Genomic DNA, 27,381 nt, shown 5'->3' on the forward strand with positions numbered 1-27,381 from the left:
GTAGAATGCATTACTGTTTGCACTGGCTAGAAGTGGGATTTCTGCTGCTTGTCCTCTCATGACTCCCCCCAGTCCTTTTCTCATTTTCACTGTTTTTCTCACTTCTCCCTGCCCTCTCCCTGCCCAGCTTCTCTTTGAGAAGAGGGCATGGTCTGGCTGGTTAATTAAAGAGTGCAAAAGCAGGGAACAAAAAACCCTGAGTTTCATTCCCAATTTCATTAAGTGTCTGACTTCCCTCATCCTTTGACTAGCTTCTCTATTTAGATTAAGCTTTCAAAGCCAGTAGAAATCACTTAGGTCCTGATCTTGCCCAAAGGAAAAACATCTCATGGAGATACAAGCTGTGAGCTACAGTACTGTAAGAAAGAGCATTCCCTACCCTGGAATCCTTGCAGGAATTAAGGTGTTCCTGAGTTTCAGCAATCTCTGTTGGCTTGTGTCAACCTTCAGCAGCTGGATGGCTCAGAGCAAAGAGAAAAGCCACTTCCTTATCCCAAAAGGTAACTTATTTCAAGTAGGGAATTTCAGAAATTGAGAATTTAGGTGAGTGCTGACTGGGTAAAGCACATGGAAAGGGCAGGCAGGGAGAACATGGACAAGATTCCCATTTTGTAAAAGGCATTGATACTCCCCAAATACAATTTTGCATATTCTCAAAGTGCTGAGTGCAGTCACCTCTCCCCTGTTTATGCCAGAGACAATGGCAGCACGCCTTAGAACAAGGCAATCAAATAACCATTCCCTTAAGGTTTTGTTCCTGCTGCAGATGAAGTCATAGGCAATACAGATTGCTGACAGCAGCTAGGCAAACTGCACAGGGATTTACAGAGGCATGAATGAAGATGAGGGTAGAGAGAAACTTGTAAGGAAAGACTGAAATAATGTCTTACAAAAAAAATTTAATAAAAATAATAGGAAGAGATCAGAGTGTCAATTAAAATGGTCTGCAGTGAAACTTGGAGTCCTGAGTAATACTGATGAGGAAGGTAAACTTAAGTGGTTGGTTAGCTGAGAGGCTTATGCTTTGCTACACACTATCCAATGAGACTATTTTTATCTAAACAGTGACCCAGACCAGCTGTGATCACAGCACAGACCTCTGGCAAGAGCTGTTCTAACTCTTGTTCTTCATAGACACACAAACCACTGCTGAAAGCTTCTTAGATCCTGGAATCATGAACCAAAAACCTCTCTTCCTCCTACACATTAAATACCTTGATCGGGTTTCATTTTCACCCCTGTTTTATGGGTTTGTAACAGTATGCACTCTTAACAACAAAAAGAGCCTTTCAAAGGATGTCAAAGGCCTCTGGGTTGAATCTCTGTTAAAGAACTGGTCAGGATTTCCTGGCTCACTGCATTCACTGGGTCCCTTCTATTGAAGGGCAGCATGACATCAGTCCCTTCCTAACTTTCGGGCTCCTACCCAAATGGACAATTGGGGTAGTAAAAGAACCTGATCAGCTGGGGTCTGGTTTTATCCCCAGAACTTTCATAGACTGGAAAGTGCTTTCAGGAGGTCCCTCTTGTGGCTTATCTGCAACACGGATACAGAAAGCTGCAGTTCAGCAGTGAAAACTGACAAGCTGGATTCGTTAACTTCCCCCCACCATCTCTTATCTCATAAAATACCAATTAGGAAAACCAGTAAAACAGGAATAAATTAGTAATTCCTACATTAAAAGACATTTGGTTGCTTTTCTAATAAAGGGAGACTGAAAAGATCAGTTCTTCATTACAATTTAGGCCAAACAGAATAGCAAAAATGGGAAACTATTTGGAATACAGTATATTGACAACCCTGCTCTAACAAGTGTTCTTCCACCCTTTGTGCTTGTAACAGGTAAAAGCCTTGTCTTAGATACACACAGCCTATCAGCAGTCATCAGCTACACAAATGTTAGAGAACTGCATTTAAAATTGCATTTCTTCTCATTTCCGTTCTCTCAGTAATAATCTTAGAGGACGTAAAGATACATAAATATGCTTAAACTGCTCTCCACAGGTATTTTTCAGGAACTGGGTGGGTTTATTGACTTTTGTGAATACATCTTCAGAATCTTACTATCACAATACTTCATACTTGCACAGCTTTATGAATTCAACATCTCAGGCATTCCCAATGCACAACCAATCCCAGGCAGATAAGAAATGACTCTTCACTTAAATAATATACACCAAATGTATTCAACTACATGCATTTCAGCTACACTATTCACAAAGTCTGCATAGAACCAAATTCAATCACACAAATACGAGTAATCAACACTTGCTTTTGTGAGGAAGAGGTGAATATCAGGATTTGGTTATGCAGTCTGCGAGTTCAAGGTTACTCATGCTGTTCAACTGCAGCTTGCTAATGCCAGTTTTATTAGAAAACCTTCTGAGCATCCCCTTCATTCATATTTAATAATTCATGTAATGCAGGCTCACAAGACAACTCTCTGGTTTTAAGAGGCTGAGGGTGTATCAAACCTCATTTGCTTTGCTCAAAGCATGCACTACCATCCCCAGTTTAGTGCAAGGTCAGAAAATCCCCTTACTCTGGTTTCATCATGCCCCATGCAACACTCTCAGCAGAGAATATTCTTAATATTCTGTGAAAGATGACAGATACCTACCATGGTTTGTTAGTGTTTCAGCTCTCTCTCCCTCCCTTTCTCCTTTTCCCTCCTCCTTGGTGTCTTGGCTAAGCACTGTTTTGCCTGACAGAACCTCTTCATAAGCCTCTCAGTCCCTTGACAGCTCAAGAGTTCATACAGCCAAGATGCTCTGGGAGTCACTGTCTGCAATTCACCTGTAAAAAGAGAGAAACAACTTGAAACCAGAAGAAATGGCATGTTAATTCCCGTAAGTGTGCATTGCAGCATTTGGAGTCAAACGCTGATTAAAGCAAGCAGCTTCAAGATGGGGAGGCAGCCACTGATCCATTTATTCCTGAACAAGCAGATGTCACTGTGGAAAGCAACTTTTTGTGATGTGCCCACACGTATGTAACGGTTTTCCCATGCCAGTTAGAGCTTATCTCAGTGTGGTTTGTCAGCCACCTGGCAATCCAAGCTTCTGATATGAGGAAGACAGGATATCCAACATCTCAAATATGCTCCATGTGAAACCAGCTCAAGAAGTCTCTATTTTTATGTCGCATGCACATAAAAATCAAACACACTGTATTTCATTATCTAAAAGAAATTATCTGTTCAAGTCTCCAGTGCAGCCCTTGATCCTGAACGTGTCAGATGCTGATATTAGAAAAACTAAGACTTCGGGTGGCAATAGCTGTAAGTGGTTATTTAGAGAGACAAGCGCATTATAGCAAACTGAAGATATGACTTGTGAGAATGCTCAGCTGAAATCATCCACACCGCCTTTCCTGCCCTTGCACTGCTTTTCACAGCACACAGGAGCAGCCCTCTTGTACTAAACTAGGAAACAAACACCAGCACTGGCAGCATAAGGAACTGCAAATAAATGCTCTGTAAGACAAGAGAAGAGCAGGATAACAGCAGGTAATGTGACAGAGAGGAAAGCATAAGCTCATTGCATAGCAAGACAATCTAGTCCTTGCAGAAAATTCCTGTTTTCTTTTCACTGCACATATTGTTGCATCAGCTTTTTAGCAACGTTTTGAAGCAATTGGAAACCCAGTCAGTAAATTGCTGCAGACTGACACACTCAAATGTTTTCATTTTCTCCTGTATGCCGATTCTCCTTCTCTAGCAATATGTTGCTTATTGTCTGTCAAAGAATCCTGACATTGTTAGAGATTAAAAGCATGTTTGGTAACAGCAGAGGGATAGGCAAGCTGACTTGAAAGCTGAGTAGATGCTTAAACCTCAGGGGTGTGACAGGGAATAATTAAACGTTGCATCCCATAGAGATTTGACCATGCTGAGGGAAAGGGAACAACAAATCCTGCTTCACTGTTTTCCTAGTTAAGAAATGAATTGGGTTTACAAGACCAAAAGCTTTGGCAGCAAGTGCCTAATAGTTATTTGTATCTCACACTACATTTAGGATGTAGAATTGAATAAAACAAAAAGCAGCCAGACAAGAACATTGTGCAGGACCCTGTCTGCTCCAGCAGCTGAAGACTGCCAAGGAAGAAATCCCAAGGGAATTAAGTGCAGTCATACTAAAAATACTTGGGAAAAGCAAGCTAATGAAAACCCTGAAGGACCTCACTTCTGATCACAAAGGCTATACCCTACCAAAGCATATTAACACTCTACCAAATTGCTTCCCAAAAGACATCAAGAAGGGGATGGTCTCTCATAGGACCAGATTCGTCTCTTAAGAGATCTTGAAAGCCAAGCAGAGGCAGCTGGGAGGAAAAATAAGCAAAGATTACTGCTTTGGCACTATTTATTCTATGAACTAGTCATAATCTCTTCCACATTCAATAGCCTTTCACCATTTCCAGAAGCAACCAGACTCTTTATGAGGTCTTTTTGGTTTGCTTTTCTATAATAATAATAATATGCTTTTGAGTCAGCAGATGGCAAGCTAGAGAGACTTTTATGAGACATGTTTCTAGATCATCTATTTCAAATTAGTTCTCTCTTCAAACTAAATTCCAGCTCTCTTCACATACTCTTCTTCCCCAAGACTCCTACATTTCACATTTTCAGTTTGCTATCTTCTCTGGTAACTGTAACTTGGCAATTCCAGGCAGAAAGAAGGGCACTGGAATGTGTTGCTGACTTCAGCATATGTCCAGTGCAATGTCTCTAGACTCTGAGCAACACTCCAGCCTGGCCTCCCTCTGAAGACTACTGCAAGCTGTTGCTTATCAGCATGTACAGTGTATTGAAAGCAGATGGACAAAGATCGCTGGCTGAGCACTTTCTGGTGCTGCAGTCAGTTGCTGAGCAGACTGTCTCAGGGCATGTCTGCAAACTACCCCACAGGCTCTGGAAACAGACGTACCTCAGGGTGCAGTTCTCATTGCTAAGTGCTCTTTGAAAGCCTGAAACAGCCTGAAAACAAATGTTTCATAGCTACGACAGGGCTTAATCTACTGGACAGATGAAGCAAAACCACCACCACCTTTCAACACTCTCCCTTAAGTGGGTAGTAACCATCTTGTTTTCAAGACGGGCTCAACTTTCAGTGACAAGGAAGAGTTATTGAAGGTATTCATGAGTTTGATTCTACCTGGCCTGTTTCTCACCAGCGAATGGTGAGACAGTACATACCCAGCTGAATTATGAAGGGGATCTTTATTATAAAGTTCAGACAGCTGGAAAGAAAAAATCCTGAAAGTTGAGTTGAAGCTTATATATGATGCCTTTCAAGTCATTAACATCCTAAGAATATCTCACACAAATGTGCACAGGAGTGAAAACCAAATATAGTTCAGACTTTGAGAGAAATTTTTCAACAAAAGCACTAAACAGGAGGGAGTTTACTGTAAAAGTGTAGACACAATATACAGAACAAAGTACACTTGACAGCATGCAGAATTAAATTAGGGAAAACTAAAATCAAATCTGCTCAACCATATGGACTAAGGCAGCAGAACATAGCTCAGCACCAAACACATCAGAAAGCATTATGTGAAGTGAGCAGCAATTCCATAAATCCAACAGTATCATTTTACTACCAGGCTATAGCAGGGTATTTGTCCCTCCATCCTCAGGGAGGTAACAGCTGATGCCTGGACTAAAAGGCACAGTATTACAACACATGGCTGTCTTACCCCGGGGCTGCCACCCACACTCGCAAGAAAATTCCTAGGAAAAGCTCCTAGTGCTACCACAACCTTGGTGACCCCTTGAGAAAGTCATTTTACCCCTGCATCCTGTGGCCCTCAAGTGTAAAACAAGAGTAAATACTTGCTGCCCCCAAACCAGGTCACAGAAGAGCTGAGTCTGCAATGGGGTTTAAAGTCACTGTGATTTGACACATTAGAAATGTTATTAAAACATCATGACAGTCTAACAGCGTTTCCATTAAACATCCCATCCTTCACGTAAGTTTATGCTTTGGCACAAGACAAACAATGAGAAGAATTTCAGATGAGGCCTTTGTAGCAGGATATATTCCTGCATCTGGCGAGTGTGTTCCCAAGAGACAGACATTTAAACAGCCAGAAGTAATGAATATGCTTCAGTACCTTTGAGTGCTTGTGAAAAGTGAAAAAGCAGGAGAAACAGGTACTTGCACTCCATGGGGACTGGAATGTAACATCAGAACTAGGGACCTATAAGCTTCTAGAAAGGAGAGACAAACTTCGGCACCCTGATACCCCCTTGCAGCAGAATGCTATGTTGCGTGGAATGACGAGGAGGAAACCAGGGTCACTGGACTGCAGTCCTCCAAACCCTCACTTCAGTGAGCTGCTCTTTAGGCGCCTGGCCAGGCCATGTAGAACACCATGAAAATGGGTTTTAAATGCTACATCAAAAAGGCATATGCCAACAATACTCAGCTGAAGCATAAAAACACTCTCCACCCTCCTAATCTACCCTTATACCAGTATCTGCCCATGAGAACTACAGTTTACAGTGTACACCACCCTAAGATCACTCAAAGTTTATGTTAACAGAGCAACAAGGACAACTAAGGTTGCCAATAACAAACCTGTATTTAACACAGCCGGAGGTGTATCAGACACAGTAACAGAACTAGAATTTACATCCCTTTTTTCTTACCTTTACCAAGGCAGACTAAGAAGTTTGCAACTTTAAACTGGAAGCTTATTTTAACTTCTGCTTTGCATTCAGGTAATTTCTCGTCACACCGTCCAAAGTGCTGCTGAAAATATGTTGTGTTTTTTCTGCAGTATAATTTTATTGCTGGCCTTCTGCCAAGAGTCTTTCTGGCAGCATCTCCCACAGTTGGAAACTGTGTATCTGGGTCAGAAAAGACAAGCCGCTTTTCAGAACGGCTCAATACATTTGGCAGAGATGCTGATATTGTAATTGAACTCTTTCAGCAACTCTTTTTATGATGTACCCAGACACCAAACAAAACAAGATCTGCAGTGTTGATTAATGTCAAAATAACTGACAGAGAAATATCAAAATAGTTTTCCCTCATGTTAAAAGTATCAACAAACTGAGGGGAACAGATAAGAAATCCAATTCATGAGGATTCAGTGAGAAACACAGGGCAGAGAAATCCACAGAGTATGACTGACCCTCCACTTGTGCAGGTATTATTTTAAATCCAGACTCCCTGTACACTGCACAGAGCTGGTTTCTTCATTCTTCTCCACCATAAGAAGAGAAATCCTTGGCACTCATCACCGTGTAAGTCTTCTGTAAAGAAGTGCAATTGTAACACTGGGATGCATATTTAATGAGACTCAGCCTGCTTCCAACAATATGCTCAGCATTCAGTTTCACCTGGAGACTGTACATTCATAGGAGTTTTATTTCCCAGGTAATGCAATTCCTGGCAAAATTGCATCTGGGTTCACATTGAGAAGACTGGAATTTTCCAGCCAAATTAATAATTACAAAGCAGCACTACAGTTAAGAGCTGGGAAGGTACTTCCCTCTGGCAAATCCCTGCACTTCATACAACAAATACTTGCCTGTAGCTTTACTCCTGCCTGTTCAGCTCTCACAATGTTTCAAGAAAGGCTCCTGTGCTCAGGAATCTCCTAGGAACAGCCTCTGCCAATCAGCCCCGACATGCAACTTTAACAAGAACCAAAGACAGGGCAGGCACATACTTGATAAACAGATCTGGAATCATGGACAGAGAAATCAAAGTCATCTTTCCATGGTCCACAGCTCTGGCAGTGCTCACAGCACAAGGGAAGCAGCAGCTGCCCAGTTGTCAGCATGGAAGAAGCTACAGAAAGAACTCCTGGAGGGGTTTCAGCTGTGCCGAGGACAGGCATGGAGAGAGAACCTGGACCCTGGGTTCAAAGATGCCACGAAGTACTTGTAAAGAACACATGGATTCTCCTCCACATTGTAGAGCAAGGAATGAAAAAGCAACCAAAATAAATCACTGGTGAAGTAGTTAAAGAAGTTGAAGAAATAAAGCCAAACAATCAGTTAATCTAGATTAATGCATGAAGGTAACAGGAAATAGGGATGTGCAGAGCATCGCTCGTATTTTTAGCTCCTGGAAAAAGAGGGTGAAGAAAAGATGGTCTAAGGGGAAATCATCACTAGCCTAACAGGAAGGTTAAAAATGGAACACGGAGGCACAGTGTGAGCATATATACAATCACTTGAAGAAGAAAATGCTGTATCTTATATAGAACCACATCCAATCTCAGAAAGAAATATGCATTAGTAGAAATAACCACAGACAGCAAATTATAACGTGTAACAAAAAGATAGTTTTGGAAGGAATATAAATCCTTCTCCGTTATGATTCAAGCTACTCTTCACTAGTGAGGACAGGAAGATACGTGATCAAACTCACCAAGTGCTCTTCAGAGCAGCACACCAGTTGCAGTCCTCAAGGTATTTCTTATATCTATCTCCCTCCAGATTTTTATGTAGCCTCATGTCCCCCAACAACTGCACAACGCCCAGCACACCAGTCCCAGCTAGTGCTGAGAGTCTGTAATGAAACGTTGGAATGGGTCAAGATGCAAGACTGAGCAGAGATAGAACAAGTGCAAAGGAAAAAAAAGGTTTAAAAAGTGGCTGGTTTTAAATTACAAATTGACACATGAACATTAATAGTTTAAAGTATTTCCTGCTCGACCAGTCAGAAACAGGCAAAACTGAATTGCCTGTAAAACCAAGCACTTGGCAGGTGTCTTAAAGAAAATAATCACAGATTAGATAATACATAAATAAGTAATAGCAAAGTATTCATTTGGGACAAGGCAGAAACCACCAGTGGATTCTCTGTCTGTGAAATGTTAAACTGACTTCTGTCATCCTAACATAGGAATTCCTGCTCTTCTGGCTAAACTGGACAGTGCAAACCTGCTGCTACTTCACAGCATGCACCCGTTTGTGAAGAAGCCATAATCTGACATCCATGCTCAAGATCATCTGAAGTTCCTAACAGACTATATTCATTTACAGTTGAAGAATTAACTAAATTAATAAAAAGTATAACATGACACTGACGCCATCTGCAATGTCATTCATCCAGAGACAGACCTGGTTTAAGTAAAATTCTGGATCTGTGATTCAAATTACATCACATTCTCCAAAAGAACCACACAGAGCAGTTCAGTGCCATGCTGGGCTTCTCACCACGCAAGCCCTGTCCTGCACTCACATCCCAACACTAAAGCTTCATAAACCTTCATAAACCTTCAACACTAAAGCCCTATAAACCTGCTAGATACTTTCCCTGTTGTTTGTATCCACTTCCTTATCTGCAAGGCTTTCTTTGCTCCAGAACCATAGTGGGAAACAGCCACAATGTTTAAGGGATTAAGAACAGGGACACATTCCTTCCACAGCACCCTTCTGCTCAACTGAAATAGCTGCAGTGCCCCAGTTTCTTCCCTGCTATGATTCATATCCCATAGACTGTAGGTTGACCTGAGCTGCAGCCTACCAACTAACTACATTTGATACACAAACCAGGATGTGGAAAAGGCCAGCAAGATGTCACTCTTCCATCAAGAAGAATCCATCTTCTACAGAACTGTGAGATGCCAAAGGCACACACATGGAAAAGGCTAAAAATCATGGCATTCCCTCACTATGTTGGTAATAAATAAGAGAGAATAAACTGACCTACAGAAAAACTAGATCTGCTTGTATTGGTGGATTGCACTTTTCATCAATTCCATGAGGCAACAGCAAAACTAGTTGTCTGCTGTTCTGCATCCCAAGCTAAATCATATCTTGGTAATTAGTAAGATGAAAGAGTAAAGCAATGTGGATCCTAAACTTGTGTTGTAAATAAAACAAAATCAATACTTTTTTCTTACAAGTAATCCAATGTGAATAATTGAGATTCACGTTTTTCTACTGTTTACATCAAGTTTCAATTTCAAAGTATTAAGAAGCTTTTAAGAACAAATGCTATCCTTCTGACTAAAGTTTCAGCAAGCCTTAATGCTGAAATTTAAGCAACATTTTCTCCCCTCAAGTTTCTTCCCATGTCAATATGTAAAGAAGCTGGCATTTTCAATATTGCAAATCCACACTGGCTACTGTGCACATCTGCCTTCCACAGCCAGTTTAAACATTCATAACTCTGCACTTAAACGCATTTTCTGCTCTGCCACTCTTGCTGCTTCAGTGCCTTTTTGGTTATTTTTTAATTAAAGGGAGATAATTTCAAAGGATTTGGAAGAGAAGAGCACTACACTCTGCAAGCACCGTGCAAAGAGCTCTTGTGCTCTCAGCCAGTACACCTCCTCCATGACCAGACTTACACCATGTTTTAGTTCCGCTTTGACTACTGAACAAATCCACTTTAATTTTTACTGCTTAATTGGTTTTTTTGTCAAAGAACATCTTGTCAAAGGTCCTGGGTTACTTAAGTTTCTTTAAGGTTTTTTCCTGCCATCCATCCAACCCTGTTACTTTCTGTTTGTTTCTCTCATTCTCCTGTGTCCCAGATTATTATTTCCAGGGAAGCCTGAAGCCCAATGTGACAACATGTAATGCCACAGAAGCATCTGAAGCTAAATTTGTAATTATGGTCTTGGGCTGTTTCAGAAACCAAAACTTCCTCCCTTGAAACACTCTTCCTTTACAGTGCTGCAGATCTGACCTGTACAGTCTCAGCAGCCCAGAGGAGCAGCATCTTGGCTGCTGCACCACTTGGGTCCTCATTCCCACCTGCAGGGCCTCACCATAACCCTCAGCTACAGCAAAACCAAACCCACAGCTTAATGCATGAATTTCTTCCACATAACTGACTTGGAGCTGACTTTGTAAGTCATTCATACAAAAGAGAGGGGAAAGGAGGATTTTTAGTGGAATTGTTTTTAAAAAGGACATGTTCCATAAAGCCAGTATTGAACGCCAATGAGTCGGTGTTAGTAATGGAAACATTTGGAGTGGGAAGAATGACAGAAACAGAGATGCTATCTGCCAGGCAGGAGCTACCAAGTTTGATTTCAAATATAGTTGAAGAGCCCCTACAACAGAAAGCAAAGGGAATATCTCTCCAGGGAACACTACCCTGGCTGCCATCAATTTTCAGCCTCAGAACACAATTATTTACTTCACATGCACGATAACCCTACCAGAAGATTTGCATTAATTTATCTATGCATGAAAGCTAGCAACAATATCCTTATGAAAGTAACACACATCACCACACCAGTGTGTTAGTCTGGCATCAGTGATTTAAGTCCATTATTCATGTCTTGAACAAGATTTTGTAGTAGGAAGCCCTGGCTTGGCCAAGAGGAAGAATAAGAGCCACAAACACATCTAGAGATTTACAAAACCAAATACTTTAAAAATCCCATTTTCCTGGAATACCAGAAGACTCTCGAAATATTTTGAATTGGCTTAATCCTGCATCTTCTTGCCTCAGCAGATCTCTGCTGCAAACATGTGCTGTCAGATCTGCCAACTGCAGTTGCAGAACTCATCTATTATTCTTCTCTCCAGTTAGCACAGCGGAGCTGTGTAAAAGTAGAAAAAAAGCTAACTCTAGCAGGGACCATCATGGTGGCAGTAATGTTTGAAGACCACAAGCTAAGCTGCAAAGTTAATTTCTCAGTGTAGGTTATATCTGTGTCTCACCCTTAGGAACTTCCTGAGACAAGTAATGAATTCCACAACCTTTTCTCTTTGCTTATTTTTAATATGATCTTGAAATAGAAAAAGATTAGCAAAATTATGTTTAGGCGCCTGTAGCACTATATTCTCCAATGTCTTTAGAGAACACAACTGTTTAAGTAATTGATCTTGAACTTGAGAAGTTACATTCAATTGGGGTTTTTATCTTTTGAATTCCAAATAAAACCTGGTGGAAGCAAGAAGCCAACAGCACAAATCTACCAATCTCACCTGGGGGTCATTTTTAAGAACAGACATGACTTCTTGCTTTGTATTTCATATAGGGCTCTGAATTAGTTTCATCTCTCTTCACAGATAACAATGTCATCTCTAGTGTGCCACTTCACTCAAAGCAGTGTGAAAGATGCTTCTTCATCTCTTAATAGAAGGCTCTTCAGTTTTTGCCACTCGACACCATTTTCTTTAGATCAGGTAATGAATCTTGTACCTTGTTCTCCCTGTCAGCATTAAGCAACACATCTCTGAACAACAAAATACAAGGCTGTAATGAACATCAGTGTCTTGGAGGCCACATGCGTGCCACAAGCACACAGCAAACTGCTCAACTCCAGTGTAAAAGAGGGTGCATACCCAGTTTGGTCTGAGGGAAACAAACAGACTGTGCAATCAATAGCAGCATTCAAAGTGCTCTGAGCTTTGCAGGGAGATTGATTTACAACAACAAAATTCCTTCTCCCCAAAGTTCCCTTCATACACTACAGTTGCTAAAAGTAACACTTGAAATTACTATCAGGGGAAAGACTAGAGAAAAACAATCTAAGTTAGTTTATTTTGGGCCATTAACTGCATTTTGTGTCTAGCCACTTCAGTTCCCCTGATAACAGGAAACCTGCTGTTCCTAACAGCATCATTGAAAAATAAAATAAATCCCATCAAAAGAAGATGCATTTGGAAAGCTAAAACCTGTCAGGGTAGGAGAGTGCAGAGTGCAAGAGGTAGAGGGCAGGGTCAAAACCTGAATTAAAACCACCTACTGCACAACTGGATGGTGTTCTAAACTGGGCAATAGGACGTAAAACCTTTCATCCCTCAGTGAGAAGTTACGAGGAAACTCGATTAGAGTCTTGACGTTTTTATTGCCTACTTAGGCCACGTATGTAAATATGGGTCTATGTCACATCATTATTATAGGCTGCCACAGCAAAGAGAACGAGAACACTGACCTCTGGCCTTGTCAGCACGAAAAACCTGCGTGGTTTTCAAAGTCTGTACTTTCAATGGTAAAAAGACTGTCAGATTATAATGCTGTCAATCCAATTTATTCCACAGTTCAAACAAAATTCAACTCTAAAACATGAAACTTTTGTGTTAATGAGAAAAAAAATATCTTGAAAAAAAGCACCAAGATGTGTTGCTTTGTGCACTGAAAGCCCTTACTTCTGCTGTTTTACAAGTTCTTCTATTCTCTCTGCATGGCTCCTCTGCTGTGAGACAAAAGTCTCTGTTTCAGGCTTGTCAGTGATATTTGCCAACTCCTACGCTTGCTGCACTACAGTGTTCAGAGGCCAGTCAGAACTAACTTGACAAGTTAGTTCATCATTAATTAACCGCAGAAATACATTAAAGGAAACAACACCAAGGTGAAAGAATGTTCTTCCAAAGGCTTTTTGCTTGTTTTGAGAGGAACAAAAAGGAAGTAATTAAACCTGGCTAACACTTCTCACTTAGCATCTTGCTCTAAAGCATTTAGAACTCACACTTTGAAGGGCTAGGGAAAGAACTTCAGAGCCACCAGTGCAGAACCCTCGACACAAAAAAACCTATGCTTAAAATTCAGTGGACAAATCCTACCAGAGAGTTTCATGCTTTACCAAGACAAAATCCAGAAGTTAAATTTAGAATGATGATTTCTGCAAGCACTCAGATGTTTCTGTTCTAAATTTTCTAGAAATTGCAAATGAGAACTTGGCAGACTTTAAACTGACCCAGCATGTGTCTTCTGTAATCCAAATCGTATTCTGTCCTATTACTCTGCAAAACTGTTAGGAAAAAATATCATGCCTTTCAACACATGGTTTCAGACAAGTGACAGAGACATTCCATTTATCTCTGGGCTAAGAACAAAACTTAAGTAGTGTTTTTTCCCCTTGGAATACTGCCATGAAAATTAAAAGCTAATAGAGGAATCAGTTATCTCCATTGGAAAATAAGTACAGTTTGCTTAATACCACCACTTACATAACTGTATTAATTCAAAGTGGCTGTGGTAATTTTTTTCCATTTACCATGGGGACAATATGTCATATTTCTAGACTCGCTGATCCCACTCCTCAATCCTGCAACCAGATACTCACCAATACATGCAGGTGTCACCAGGCTGTTCTGTGGAAGCAACTGGCAGTCCCTCCAAGTTCACTAGCATTGTCTCTGCAGCTACTCAAGAGATCAAGGTTTTTTGCAACTTTGAACAACAACTTGAATGAACCAGCTCAGAGGTTACAGACCAGAGAAATCTGGGAAACCACTGTATACCAGGAAGCAGACAGTACTACCCAACGTTCCATTGCTGACCTGCAGGAGATAGCAATCTTCAGGCTGGACTAAACAGCAGAGACTAAATACATTACTCAGTCTCTTCCATTTTGACTGCAGTATCAAGCTTCAAAGTGCTTTTATTAGCAAGAAGTTATCAGACCTCAGCTACATGCACAAGAATTTCACAACACTTCATAAACATTAATTCGACAATTGCCATAATAGCTGTAAATGTTACGCCGTCTGCATTTAGAAGAGACCCTGACGCCCAGTAACTTAAGAGACTTGCCCAGTGCCATAGTAAAGGAGCGGCAGGACTTGGAAAAGTAGTTCATTTTTCACTGTACACACTAAGCATGGAGCATGCCCTCTCCCCTCCTTTCTACCTTTCCACCCTTTACTTAGGATTATTTAATTTGAACAGGCACTGCACTGCTGGCTGCTTTTGCTGTTCAATCTCTCACAGGACAACAGTACTCCTCCACAGGTCAGCTTGGCAAACTGTCATAGCAAACGCTTGACAACAATTACCTGTAGATTCATGAGATTCAAATTAGCAATTCAGTATCTGAATATGGTGTGATGAGACTCAGGAATCTAATTCAGAATGTGTCCTATTTTCAGGCATCAAAGTTTTCTGAGCACTCAACTCTTTTGTAAGTCAAACTGACATGGACTCAGGATCCTTATGTGTCTTTTTCCAAAGAGGACAATGCAGTCCCTCTTTTGCTAGGCAGCAGGACACACAGAGTCTGTTCTCTGAAGAATTGAAGCCAGAAAAACAAGAGCATTTCAGGACACTAGCAAAGGACCTGAACCATTTTACAAGATAAGGGGAAGCTTTGCAGCCCCACTCTATAAAGCAGCCTACTCCTTACCATTGAGCAGCTCACTCTGGACACTAAATTGTGGCATATTTTGGGGGTTTGAATTAAAAAAACCAAAGGTAGTTGTCTTTGCCACTTGGTGTTTCTTTGCCACTTGCTCTACACAGCATAGGAGCAAGCTATGGAGGATCAGGGTGTTCATTCTTCTCTCTTCAAATAAACAAAAATCGACCCATCAACCCCAGTCTTCACACTAGATACTAGGCAGCTATCTAAACCACCCCGAAACAATCCAAGAGGATGGACAGCATCTCTTACAAATCAGAAAATGAACTGGTAACTCCCAGATGACCAGGAGTACACGTGTGTCATCACTTCCCCTGCCTGTACCCCAGTCACACACCTCAAACAGTATCTCTTCAATCTGCCTCACTAAGCTCCAGCCATCTAATTACAGTTTATAATTTCTGTGAGTTCATTCAGGATGGCTACTTTGATCCAACATCAAGGAGACTACAGACTGTGTACTTCAATAGGATGATCCCTCCAACAAGCCCAACTCTGCCAAAAGGCCACTTTTCATCTCTATTGATGCTACTTTTTCCTACTTCTAACCCAATCTTCTCTTAGCAAACACATACCGCTTCCCTTGGGCTTCATGCATCCTGGATATCTGGATGTCCAGGCAAGCAGTTTTGTCTCCTGTACAGCAAACAGGAGATATTCCAGACCTTGTTAGAATAGAGTATTTTCAGCTGGAAGGGACCTACAGTGATCATCTAGTCCAACTGCAACACAAGAGGAGCACAGATAATGGAAACGGAGCAAGGCAAAGGCAAGTGAGAGGAAGTACAGCAAATCCCTGTACTCTCAGCCAGAAGTCAATCTTTTGTGTACTGAGCATGAGACTTGCTACTGTACTGTGTGATGAGGGTAAAGAGAACTCATTGAGACAAGGTGCACCTGCTAAAACTGGCAAGAAAACCAGCTGACTACTGCAAATCAGTAGTGCCCAGTGCAAACAGAAAGCAAGAAGTCTCTGTTCTTCTCGCACAAGAGAACTCCGTTACTGCAAGGAGCACATACAGATCAGACATTTACTAGCGAAAGAAGCTAGCCAAGGGATTTATATTCAAGATTACAGATCACACTATGAAAGAAAACAAACATGCCACTGAGTCCCCTACCCAGACAAGCTCTCCATGAGCAGTTCTTCCTCTGAAGAACTGCAAGGAGACAGCCTGAGCCAACACTTTCTACAGCAACTGCAGAAGCAGCAGTACAATGATATTCAAACCCTGCAGTAACTGCAGAAGCATCAGTAAATAGGTAGTCCTAATGCTGAAGGAACATTTGACAGTTTCAGCTGGACTCCCTCTACCTCACTGGGCAATTAATTGATCCCAGCCAGCTTAGCTCAGCTCTGTATTTGCCCGTTTCTCTGCAAACTCTTCTGAATCCTCTTTAGCCATAATATTCTTTCAGCACACTCTTCCCCTCCAAAATGTCATGGAACTTGACACAGCCACCAGAAGTTTTGTAGACATGGTGCTGGAAGGATGACCTCTCCTGTAAAGGGGAGGCCAACTGCATCTTTGTATGGTGCTGCTGCAAGTTCTCACTGAGGGTGGAATGCTGTTATGACAGTGACACTGTGCTCATGTTGCATTACTAAAAGCACACTTGGAAGCATCTCAGCAGGAACCAGACCAGAGGTATGCTACCACCCAACTACACAGAAAAAGCAGATCCATCTGTAATGTGATTAATACTAACACGGAATCCATTCAGGATTCTGTGTTCCATTAAGGAACACAAAACATTGCACCTATGCGCTGGTGAGTTCTTCAACAAAGAATGGGAACTTACTGAAGAATGTTTGGAGCAGCCACACCCCATTTCCCTTTTCAGAATCTGCTTTTATAAGTCACAGTGCCTCAACAGTTGCAGCTTTATCAGTAGTCCCATATATAAGCGCTCTATCCAAGAGCTCTTCCTTAGCTCTGCAGTCATACTTCATTTCACACTGAAACTTGGCATGAAGCTCAGGCTCCTGACCCATAGCAAGAAGTTAAACAACACTGCTCGTTTGTTTTTGAAAGGGTCAGGAAGTCTCCAGTTTCGGGTTCTTCAGTGTTCGGTCTGGAGGGAAGCAAATATACACAGTACCAACTCAGGAACATTCAGTATTCAACCCCAGTGTGCAAAGAACAGGGGTTAATCAGAGATCTGTCAAATATGTACTTTGTAAACTGCTCTTACTATGGTTTATTACACGAGGCCACATCCACAAGAAAAGATTTCTGGTCAAGAGTTCACTGCTTATATAATGCTGACTCCCAGCTACCTGCTTTAGACAATATCCTTTATCTCATGAGCTAACAAAGAGGAAAATGACTGAAAGATAAAGCAGACTGCCTGGAAATAATCAACCTGCAAAAGACAATCTTATTCCCACACGGAATGTTAGTAGAAAAGACACAAAGACAAAAATATTTTGATTTTATTTTTATGCCTTTTATCACAACTGATTCCAACAGTACCATCACTACTGAGACAGTGACAGCTGTTTTTTCCAAACCGTGGAACAGTATGAAATCTGAAGTGGAAAAGTATCGTGTAAGTTGGTAAAGCATAAGCATGCAAAGGAGACTTCTACATCAAATTCATTCCTTAGCAGGCCAGCTTTGAAGGAATAAAGAGTACAGTTCCAGCCAACCATCTTTTAATACAAATTAACATTAAAAATACATATACATATTTATTTAGCAACTACAGTGTCAGGTCTCACATCATTTGCTAAGACTGAAAATTCAGTCAAATTCTTTAAATTGTCAAAAATACCCCAGTTACAGGAGGTTCTTGTTCACCTCTTAGGTGGGAGTCATGATTCTTTTCTCTTACACAAATTTAGACAACTGTGTTCTCTCTTCAGCCTCCTGGCCATCTGTAGAGATGAGGAGGTGTGTACAGATGTGGGCTCAGAGCAGAACAAGCTACTTGTCTGAGCTCATATTTTTGGCAGTCACCAATTTCACCCTCACCCACCAGAAGCGGAGAAGTTACCAGCTTTGTCTCTCCCCCCACTTTCCCAGTATTTGCCTTTCTTTCTGGCTTTTCTAGAACACTTGTCACCATATTTACCAGAGTACATTTATTACTGGTTTCAAAATAACAGTTTCTGTAACAGAGAAAAGCATTTCAGGCCTTTATAGGTGAAAAATCAGACAGAAAGAAATGGAATTTTGGGGTAAATCAGTGGCAGAATCTGAAGAGAGGCCAAATACTCCCCTAATCAATACTTTCAGTTTAATCACTATACCTTTTTCACTGGATCACAGTGTTACCCTGTGCCTGGTATTGAAGACATTACCCGCTGGGCTTTTTACTAGCTTCCAGTTTTAGAAGGAATGCTCACAATTATTCCAGGCTTGACTGTGACATAACATCCCCAGTTGCCATGCATAAGCGCTGCATTTGAAGCCTGGTGATACACTCTTTAAGGTCATCCAAATGGCACAGCTGATTAATTTAAAGAAACAAATTAAGTCTCAGTATGACTTAAGACTTGGACAGCGTGACCGGGTAACCAAAGAAGTCCTAATCTATTTGTTAAATCCAATTATCTAGACATCAAATCAAGAGATCATGAAACATTAGGACACTGAATAGCTGCTTATCAAATACTTTGAGCTCTCTGAAGAGCTGACAGTCACTAAGAATCTATGACATGGAAAAGGTGTTCTTCAAAGCAGAGATGGGGAGAAATCAGTTCTTGGGCATTTATGTTTTCCTCTCATCTTCTGTTGAGTTAAACCAGCTATCAGGGCAAAGGGAAAGAGATTAGGATTGGCAGTGGAACAGGAGTAGAAATCCAATCTAAGTCTCAATACCATATGCATTTACAAAATAATTCCAGCAGATACCCAGCTCCAAATAGGTTCCCAGGTAGGATTTCTGTCTGCGTTACCTATGGGGGGAGGAACTCCAGTTCTCAGTGTACTTACTGTTCAGGATGAAACTACAGAAGCCAAGAACTGAGGCTTTTCTTTCTCTTTGTTTCAGGGTGAGGAGTTACAACTAACATCCATCTGAAGTACTGCTCATTAAGAGACCCCTACCTAGGCACAACTTTCATGTCTCTATATAAACAGAAACAACAAAATTAGGCAGTCTGATTCAGGAATCCATCTCTACACTAAAGTACAATCCAGCTTGAAATTTCTTACTAATCTACTCTAAAGTCAGTCTAGGCTTGGGTCTGGGATGCACAGCTACCATAGTATGTGATACTGTGGGGCTAAGCACTTCCCAGATTTTTATGGGTACCTTCCAATGCTCAATTTTCTCTGCAAACACTTTGTAGTCTTCCATATCGTTCTCTACAGGACTTAGTTTCACCTATCTTACTTGGAGCAATATGTTCCCTACTTGTCCCATCATACCACAGCCCCTAGCTTTCCAGTGGCTGTATGTATTCTCCAGTACTTCACTCCCCAACGTCACACCTAGAGCTGTACATCTACAGCTGCCCCTTCCATTAAGCGAAATACTCAAAAACTGTTGTATTATACATACAGAAATTAAGTAAAGTAGATCAGGGGAAAAGTACTAAGCACACAGAGGGCCAGAGAGCACCCCGTAACCACAGAAAAAGAGCTGCCCCTTCAGCACAGAAATATCAAAAAATCAGAATAAATGACTAATTTTTCTTCTTGTCTTCACACAGGAGAACTGATGTCCTCACCCAGATGCAGCATCAGCCACACACCTATCAGAACATCTCGCAGCATAGCTGGAAAAACCAGCCGTGCTGGCTGTGCTTACTGCTACTACCACTCCCCACCAGCTCCGAGCTACACCAGCGCACCACAACCAGGCTTGGACAGGGTAATTACCACCACATAAACAGCTGCTATTTAAATCAAAATCCAAAATCCACTAAATATCAGTGGATCTGAAAGTGCTGACTAACAACAGGTTATTTGTTTCTATGGTTAACAAAAGCATCCACAACCCAATCCCATTCACCTTATCTCCAGCAGGTTACACCATTGGACCTTTTATGATCATGCTACATACTGTAACAGAAGCACAGCACCGGCTTCGCTCTTGCCAGCTGCCTCCCACAGGACAGAGAACTCAAATGCCCTTTTTTTAATACAACCTGTAATTTGTTTTTTAAATGCTCTGATTTGTACAGTCTTAACTGTAGGCTTTAACCCAGACTCCTGGTGATACGTCTACTACAGCCACTCCATGTTCTGCTAGGCAGGCTGTAAAAAGGCCATTTACCTTAGATACCTTCTTTATCCAGGTGTGTACCACTAGTAATTTTAAGGTCACCACCTATTTCAGCAATAGCAACTAAATTCAGCTGGGTGCAGCATGTGGCTTGTTTCCAACTGAATTTTCTTTACTCTTTCTAAATAGCAAATAGGAGGACATTCAAGAGATAAAGCATGTTTATGGAAAGGGTTAAACAGGATGTCACTAACAAGGCTTTGGCTGCTACACCGTAACAAGAAACAAAGCCACCCAATACCCTGCAGTAAGTAATGATTTTCTTATGCCTCCCCTCCAATATTAGCCATGACTTACCACAATCCACTGTTACAGAACCCTTTAAAATCTAGAATAAAAAAAAAGTCTATCAATTTCACAGTATCACTGGCACTAGGATAAACCGTTTTGTGGCAAAATCTTCCTGGAGGAAATCAGCAGTACTGCATGCCCAGAAAGATGCTGCTCTCAAGCCTTGAGTCTCCTCAGCCTCTACTGTGGCTGTTTTGCCAAAGCTCATTGCTAAAAACACACAACACTTGTTCCAAACCAGCTTCAAAGAGCTCATGTGCCTGGGCTTCACCCACACCTGCAGCCTGTTGGTGCTTTTCCAGGAAGGCAGGAACTGCCAGCTGGAACTAGGATAGGGGCAATTTTGTTTAGGGTCATAATCAGTCAAATACCCACATGTAACATCATACCTGTAATACTAAAGATGCTTTAGGGCTCCGTACTTAAATCACTCTGCTAGCACTCGAATTTGCAGTATTACAAGTCAAACAAGAAATGCGTTTAGTGAATGTGCCTCCCCTCCCAAGAATCAGAGGAAATAGCAAAGTAAAAGCCTCTAAAACCAGATGCTCCTACTTTCTGCTCCTACTAAGGGACAATTTCTAAGATTCAGCATCACTTTCTCAACACTGAGTTCATTTACTGTCAAGCCAAATGACAAGTTCTGTTTCAATCATCATTTCACTTCTTCGGCACTAACCACAAAGTTTCAGGTCTGAAAATGTTAGTCAGTTCTGTTGTCCAAGATTTCTTCAAGTTCTGGGGTATCTCATGGTTACCTACTAGTAAGAGTGTTCCTCCCAACCAATATTCAAACATTTATTTTTTCAATAAAGTCAATTTAGAGTAAATGCACAAAACCAACAAGCAGCAGCACAATTTAATTTGCTATGATAGCCAGACACACCCCAATCTTACTTTATTTTTAAGCATGCAATTAAGAGTAATTTAATTCCCTTATGTAGACATTACATGAAAGAAAAACATTATTGTTAAAAGGGCTTAGTGCTATTGGTACACAAACCTTAGGACAGATAAATTAGGCCCTAGTAAAACAGCATATAATTTACATTTTGTTAAGTCAATCACGAGTAGCATCTTGAGGCTCTTAAATAGTGTGCCAGACCACAACATAAGAGAACTAATTCAAAGCAACCCATGTAGTAGGATCACTTGAGTTTCCACAATCCGAGAGATCCCCTAAAATGAGTTAGCAGTTGGATTTCATAGGATTATTTCTCTTTCACATCATAGAATCATAGAAGGGACCTTAAAGCTCATCCAGTTCCACCCCCCTGCCATGGGTAGGGACACCTTCCACTAGAGCAGGTTACTCCAAGCCTCATCCAACCTGGCTTTGAATGCTGCCAATGATGGGGCAGCCACAGCTTTTCTGGGCACCCTGTGCCAGTGCCTCAGCACCCTCATAGCAAAGAGTCCATTTGCACCTTTAATTTATCAGCATGTTATGAAAATATTTTACTCCAAAAGCTATAAAATTTTGCATAGTTACAGAAAAATCAATGAAGTAAGACAACAAGGACACAGGGTTTATAATCTATGGCTTCCATTACTTCAGAAGCCCATCAGCAAAGGTCCAGGGGCCCAGCAATACAGCAACCCCACACAGCTGCATGGAAAATCCACACCGTGCGTTAGTCCCAGCATTCCTGGTTTTAGCAGCAGAGAAAGAGTGTGAGAGGAGCCCAGTACCATGCTTCACATACCTTTTGGTAACAGCAGAACTGATGACACACCCCGAATCTTTTCTTACACTTCTCCTATACCCAGCACCTTGTCCACATTCCGATACCACACAGGGAATTAACAGAAGGGTCAGTATATGCATTGAGGAGCAAAAGTATGAAGACAACAGACAAGCATGGAACAGGGTCCAAGAATTCTGTGTCCTCTTCCAACCCATGGTGAGAAGGACCAGAAACAGAAGCTAATTTAGCTAGAAAATAAAGCCCAAAAAGCCAAAGCACAAGAAATGGATGCTAACCCACCCGTACCATTCCTAAGACCCCTCTGCGTGTTTTTTTTTCTTGAAAGGACATGAATTAAGGTTTTCAGCAAAGCTAACTAGAAACACTATCCCTCTGTGAGCTGACACAGTGTATGTGCCACTGCTTTCTGTCATCATTGCTCAGTGAAAGGCTTGCACATAAGAAGGAAAAACTACACAAGTGCCAAGAAATGCAGAAGCACAACTGAAAAAATATTGTCTCTGGGCTTGTAGCTTGTATCAATTATCACTTTTAATACAAAATATCAGCTCAAGGCTTCTGTTCCCCTAAATAAGAAGTACAAAGTTTCTGTTTCTCAAATCATGCTGCAAGGACAACCAATGTATTCAAACTGGGATTTCTACAGACGTGTTTGAGGCTTGCATTTTTCTGCTATTTGAATTTGTACCCGGTTTTCATGCTGCTTTAAACAGGAATTTTCCTTTTGATTTCAGCACTGCAGCCTATACAGCAGCAAAGCCATCTACTTGCCAATAGTGCTCAGTTTATAGCAAATCCAGGACACCACATCAGCCAAGTGCTCCTCGTGGATATGTTGTCAGAACAGAAAAGTCTTCCCTCCTCCAACCTCGATACAAAGTGAGCTACACAAATCAAAATGCTGGGCTGAAGTCCTCTGTTGGCATTTCCAGATGTACCATGAATCCTAACTCACCAAGAGCTGAAACTGAGACTGGTGAGGTGCAAATTGGACCTCTGCATTCTTACTCAGATGACTGACACATTCCCAGGTACCCTCCCCTCAACTGTCCCAGTGCTCTCCCCCGCCCAGGCTGTAGAAACACACAAACTGCCACCTTTTTTAACTCTTTCATATTTACACTTGGACACATTAGTCACTTCTAGGTGTACGTACATCACCACAACCCAGAGCAGGGCTCTGCAAACTTCTTGTATGTTTTAACAGACACTTCAACAAACATGCACACAGTGGCTTTTTACACACTCAAAAGCTTGTTAACCAGCCAGGCATTTCCCTCTCTCCTCTTTCCAGCCGTGGATGTGCTCTTCAAAGAGCTCTATTTACATGCCAAGTTACAAAGTTCAACTGCTTCCAAAGCAACGTGGAAAAAAGCGCAGCTTTTACCATTCTACAGTGAGGTTTTTCACAACGTGAAGTGACTTGGATTCCTTTTCCTTAATTTCCAAACAGGATTTCACAGTTCAAACAGAAAAAAAAAATAGTATCTCAGTCCACCCACAGGCCTTTGATGAACACTCACTGAGGGGCTTCAAAAGGAGAGAGCTCTGCAACCTTAAGCATCATGTTACCCATGGAAAAAAACTGCTTTCAAGTCAGAAACAAGGGTCACCAAAATCTGCACATCCACCAGAGTTTAAACTACTTCTCGTGCTTACTCTTTCTTCTCATTTGCTTCCGAACCATTCATTTTGTTTGAAATCAACTGTGTCTCAAATTCCTTCTTCCAGGACAAACAATAAGGCTGGATTTGGTCACTTCTTCAGCAACATTCACAGTAGGTTGCAGCTGGGGCTCCCCCCAGCTCTCCACACACAAGTGTTTCTAGAGAGAAATTAAGTCCTAGATTTCTATCTTGCATTTAGCCTGTCAACTACTCAGAGCAAGAACTGGCACCTCATCAGAACCTTTTTTGTGGGGAGCCAACAATATTATCAGCAGTTCAGTAATAATGATGAGTTTGGATGAACAGCCTTTGCAAATAAAACCCTTTATAAAAACAGGAGTAGGAGAATTAGCAAGGACTAAGGATTCTACTAGAAATGCCAAAGCAGCACCAGACTTGCACTGTCAATATCAACATGCCAAGAAACAGAAAACATTAAACCCCAGCTATTAGCAATCCTTACCCACTCTTTTCTCCATCCTCTCCCTCCATTCTGTACCAGCATGAAGCAGAGGAAAATGATTGGAAAATTCCAGAGAGAAGAAAATGACACATGCCAAGAACTTCCAGAGGCAAGTCCAGCTTCCTAAAAATGACCAGGAATTTAGTAGAAGCTACAGCCAGCTGCCATCTGCTGACACAGATTTCTTCTTCCTCCCTACACTGGCAGGAAATAACTACAGCCCAGCTCTTACAAATGTTGGATGGCCCACCTAGGAGGTGGAACACTGAAATTCTTGGAAAACACTTTTGCTTTTCAGAGACCATGAGAAATGACTTTGTGCAAACGAAGGAATACAGAAATACAACCGCTATAGAGACACTCTCCAGCCTTCCTCCTTTCCTGGTCCAAACGCTTGCTTTTCAAGGCCTCCCCTCAAGTACAGACAGCACCATTCCATCCTCTTCCCTTCCTTCCCGGAAACATGAGGCTCTCTCTGCCTCCACTGTTGCTTCCTTTGGGTCTCTCAAAAACTGGTTACCATATTTTTAACAAGAGCATGTTCTGCAAGCAATCCCTGCTCCTCCATTCCTTCCACGAATGAAGGAATTTATCTTAATTTTCTGTCTTTACCCTAGAAGGCCAGGTTTCGGATGCTCACTAGAACACACAGCTATTTTAATTTAAGTTCAATAGCCTGGCTATTTTAATTGAAGTGAAACTTCCTAGCTATTTTCATTTCAATAGCCCAGCTATTTTAGTTAAAGTTGCACAAACGTATTTTGGAGCTGGAGATTTAAAATACCTTATGTTCCTGACAGCAAGCACAGAATCACAGGATGGTTTGGGTTGGAAGGGACCTTAAATACCATCTGGTTCCAACTCCCCTGCCACAAGCAGAACACCTTCCACTGCCTACACAGGTTTTCCTTTACTTTAACAACACTTAGAATTCCTAAGTTTTCAGGGCAAAGTTTCATGATAAAACTTGTTCAAAATGTTAACAAACAGCTAAAGAGAAAACCTAATCCAGACACATCCAGGACCTCCCATTGATAAGTTTCTGTACTGCTGTGTTCTGTGTGTGAGCTCCTTGGAGCAGGACATTTTCTTCTTACTTTCTGTAAACCACATGGCACCATTTTCAGAGCCACCTAAATAAATAATAAGACGTTTAGCTAGATAATGCATATTCTTGCTTTGATTCAAACCTTGTGTTTCGCTCTCTTCAGCAGCCTGCCTGTGACTCCACGGTTACTCAAGTTCTCACCTCCACGAAAACCAGTGGCTGAACGATAACAAACCCCAGCGCAACGCAAACTCACGATGAAGGAGACAACCGGGACCGAGCCGCAGCCAATCCTCCCCGCAGCACCAGGGACCCCGCACAGGTACCGGAGCCACGGCTCCTCCCGCGAACTTCGTGCCCCCTCGCAGCACCCGGCCACAGAGAGGGGGGCCCGCGGGCTGTCAGAGACGTAGCTGAAGGCCCCCCCCCCCCCATCAGAGCACACCGGGGCCAGTCCCGGTACCCGGCCCCCGCCCCGCAGCACCGACCGCCAGCGGCTCCGCCCCCCGCGCCCAGGTACGCGCCGCGCAGCCGGCGGAAGGGCGGGCGGCGGCCGCACGCGCGCACCGAGCCCCCCATCTCCGCACACCCCCCCACCCCCGGCGCTGCGCGGCCCCTACGGGCACCGAGACCCCCGCAACCGCCACCGCGCGCCGCCCTCCAGGCAGCGCCTCCCCTCCCCCCCGTGTCCTGCCCTTGCCTCCTGCCCGCAGTGCCCGGTGCAGTGGGAGGAGCGGCGACCGCCTCCCCTCGGGGACGCCGCACCGAGCCCTTCCCCGCTCCTCACCCCGCCGCTCGCCCGCCTCACCCCGCCCGCCGCCGGCTCCGGCGCTGCCTCCGGCGCGGCCCCGTCCCGGCTCCGCGGCCCCGTCCTGGCTCCTCCGGCTCCGCAGCGGCGAGCGGGGCTCGGGCACGTGACAGCGCCCCGCGCCCCCATAGGCTGGGGCTGCCGGGCAACGTGGGCCCGCCCCCTCCCTGCACCTGAGAGAGAGCCTTACGCCAACTGCGTAGGGTGGATGCCTGCCCGCCGCGCCAATTCCGTAGCGGCGCGGAACCGGCCGTTTCCTCCCTCCTCGCGGCAGGCCAGCGCAGCCTTACGGAATTGACGTAAAGCTGCTTGGCTCATCCCGTCCGGTTTCCTACCTGGGGCCGCTACTCCTTACGTTAACCGCGTAATCCCACCCGCCGCTCTCGGTCGAGGGCTCGCGGCAGTTGAGAGAGCTCTCGCTACTACGCTGGTTAGGAGCGGCTAAGCTTGCTTCTAGGAACGTCACTTGCGTAAAGCCCCTCAAAGAGGTTGGTGTTTGTTACGAATTTTCCGTAATGTCGTCAACGCGGGCGCTGCACCTGAGAGGGCTCCCGTTGCGCAAAAGTCGTAGGTGCTAGCGTGTCGGGCGCTGAGTGCGTAAGCGGCGCGGTAGGGCTGAGGGGCGGCTGGGCCTGGCGGCGCGGCGGGAAGCAGGTGTGTGTCTGTGGGGAGGAGTCGCCGCCCTGGGGCATGTCGACGAACACTGTTCGTTTGCTTCCACCTACACCCAGTCCCTCTGGCAGGCATCCAGGGCCGTGAGTGCAAACGCTCACCAGAGGCAGACCCGTCCCCGCCGGCCGAAGGAGCGGGACTGGGCCTGGGGTGGAACCCCGGGCTCGGCGGAGGGATGAGGCAAAGCTGAGGTGAGGCGAGGCCCGAGCACCCCCTACCCAGGCAGGGTACGTCCCTGATGGGTTTGATATCGCATTGCACAGTCCAGAGCTGTGCGGAAAGAGAGCATTCTCCTAAATTGAGCTGAGGAGTAGCGTTTCCATGTGAGTAGCTGTTCTCTGCGTGGAATCCTCAGTGGTTGGCTGAGGACATTAAAATCGAGGCAGCTTTGTGGTGCGTTTAGGTGGGTTGC

At 43.1% G+C, this 27,381-nt stretch overlaps 2 protein-coding genes across 20 annotated transcripts in view; one reads left to right on the forward strand and one right to left on the reverse strand.

The window, feature by feature from the left end:
- The window catches only part of STRBP (spermatid perinuclear RNA binding protein), a 67,465-nt gene extending 41,035 nt beyond the window's left edge, over positions 1–26,430 (reverse strand). For 3 of the 12 annotated variants that reach the window (XR_010616182.1, XM_065695835.1, XM_065695836.1), the window contains exons 1-2: positions 26,298–26,429; positions 2,622–2,797 (exon numbers count right to left, since the gene is read on the reverse strand). Coding sequence is in view for 9 of the 12 variants with exons in the window: in XM_065695835.1 (XP_065551907.1) it covers positions 2,622–2,624 (3 nt within the window). In the remaining 3 variants the exon portion in view is untranslated. Of the gene's footprint in view, positions 1–2,621; positions 2,798–8,391; positions 8,455–25,631; positions 25,720–26,189; positions 26,208–26,276 lie in introns of those variants that run through there. The other 9 variants (XM_065695838.1, XM_065695837.1, XM_065695832.1 and 6 more) reach the window with 7 other exon arrangements.
- A 33-nt stretch (positions 26,431–26,463) lies between these two features.
- The window catches only part of CRB2 (crumbs cell polarity complex component 2), a 63,869-nt gene continuing 62,951 nt past the window's right edge, over positions 26,464–27,381 (forward strand). For 4 of the 8 annotated variants that reach the window (XM_065695794.1, XM_065695791.1, XM_065695797.1 and 1 more), the window contains exon 1: positions 26,464–26,785. The gene's annotated coding sequence lies outside the window, so the exon portion shown is untranslated. Of the gene's footprint in view, positions 26,786–26,912; positions 26,952–26,974; positions 27,161–27,381 lie in introns of those variants that run through there. The other 4 variants (XM_065695792.1, XM_065695796.1, XM_065695800.1 and 1 more) reach the window with 3 other exon arrangements.

This window comes from Lathamus discolor, chromosome 15, assembly GCF_037157495.1.
Source record: "Lathamus discolor isolate bLatDis1 chromosome 15, bLatDis1.hap1, whole genome shotgun sequence".
NCBI lineage: Eukaryota > Metazoa > Chordata > Aves > Psittaciformes > Psittacidae > Lathamus > Lathamus discolor.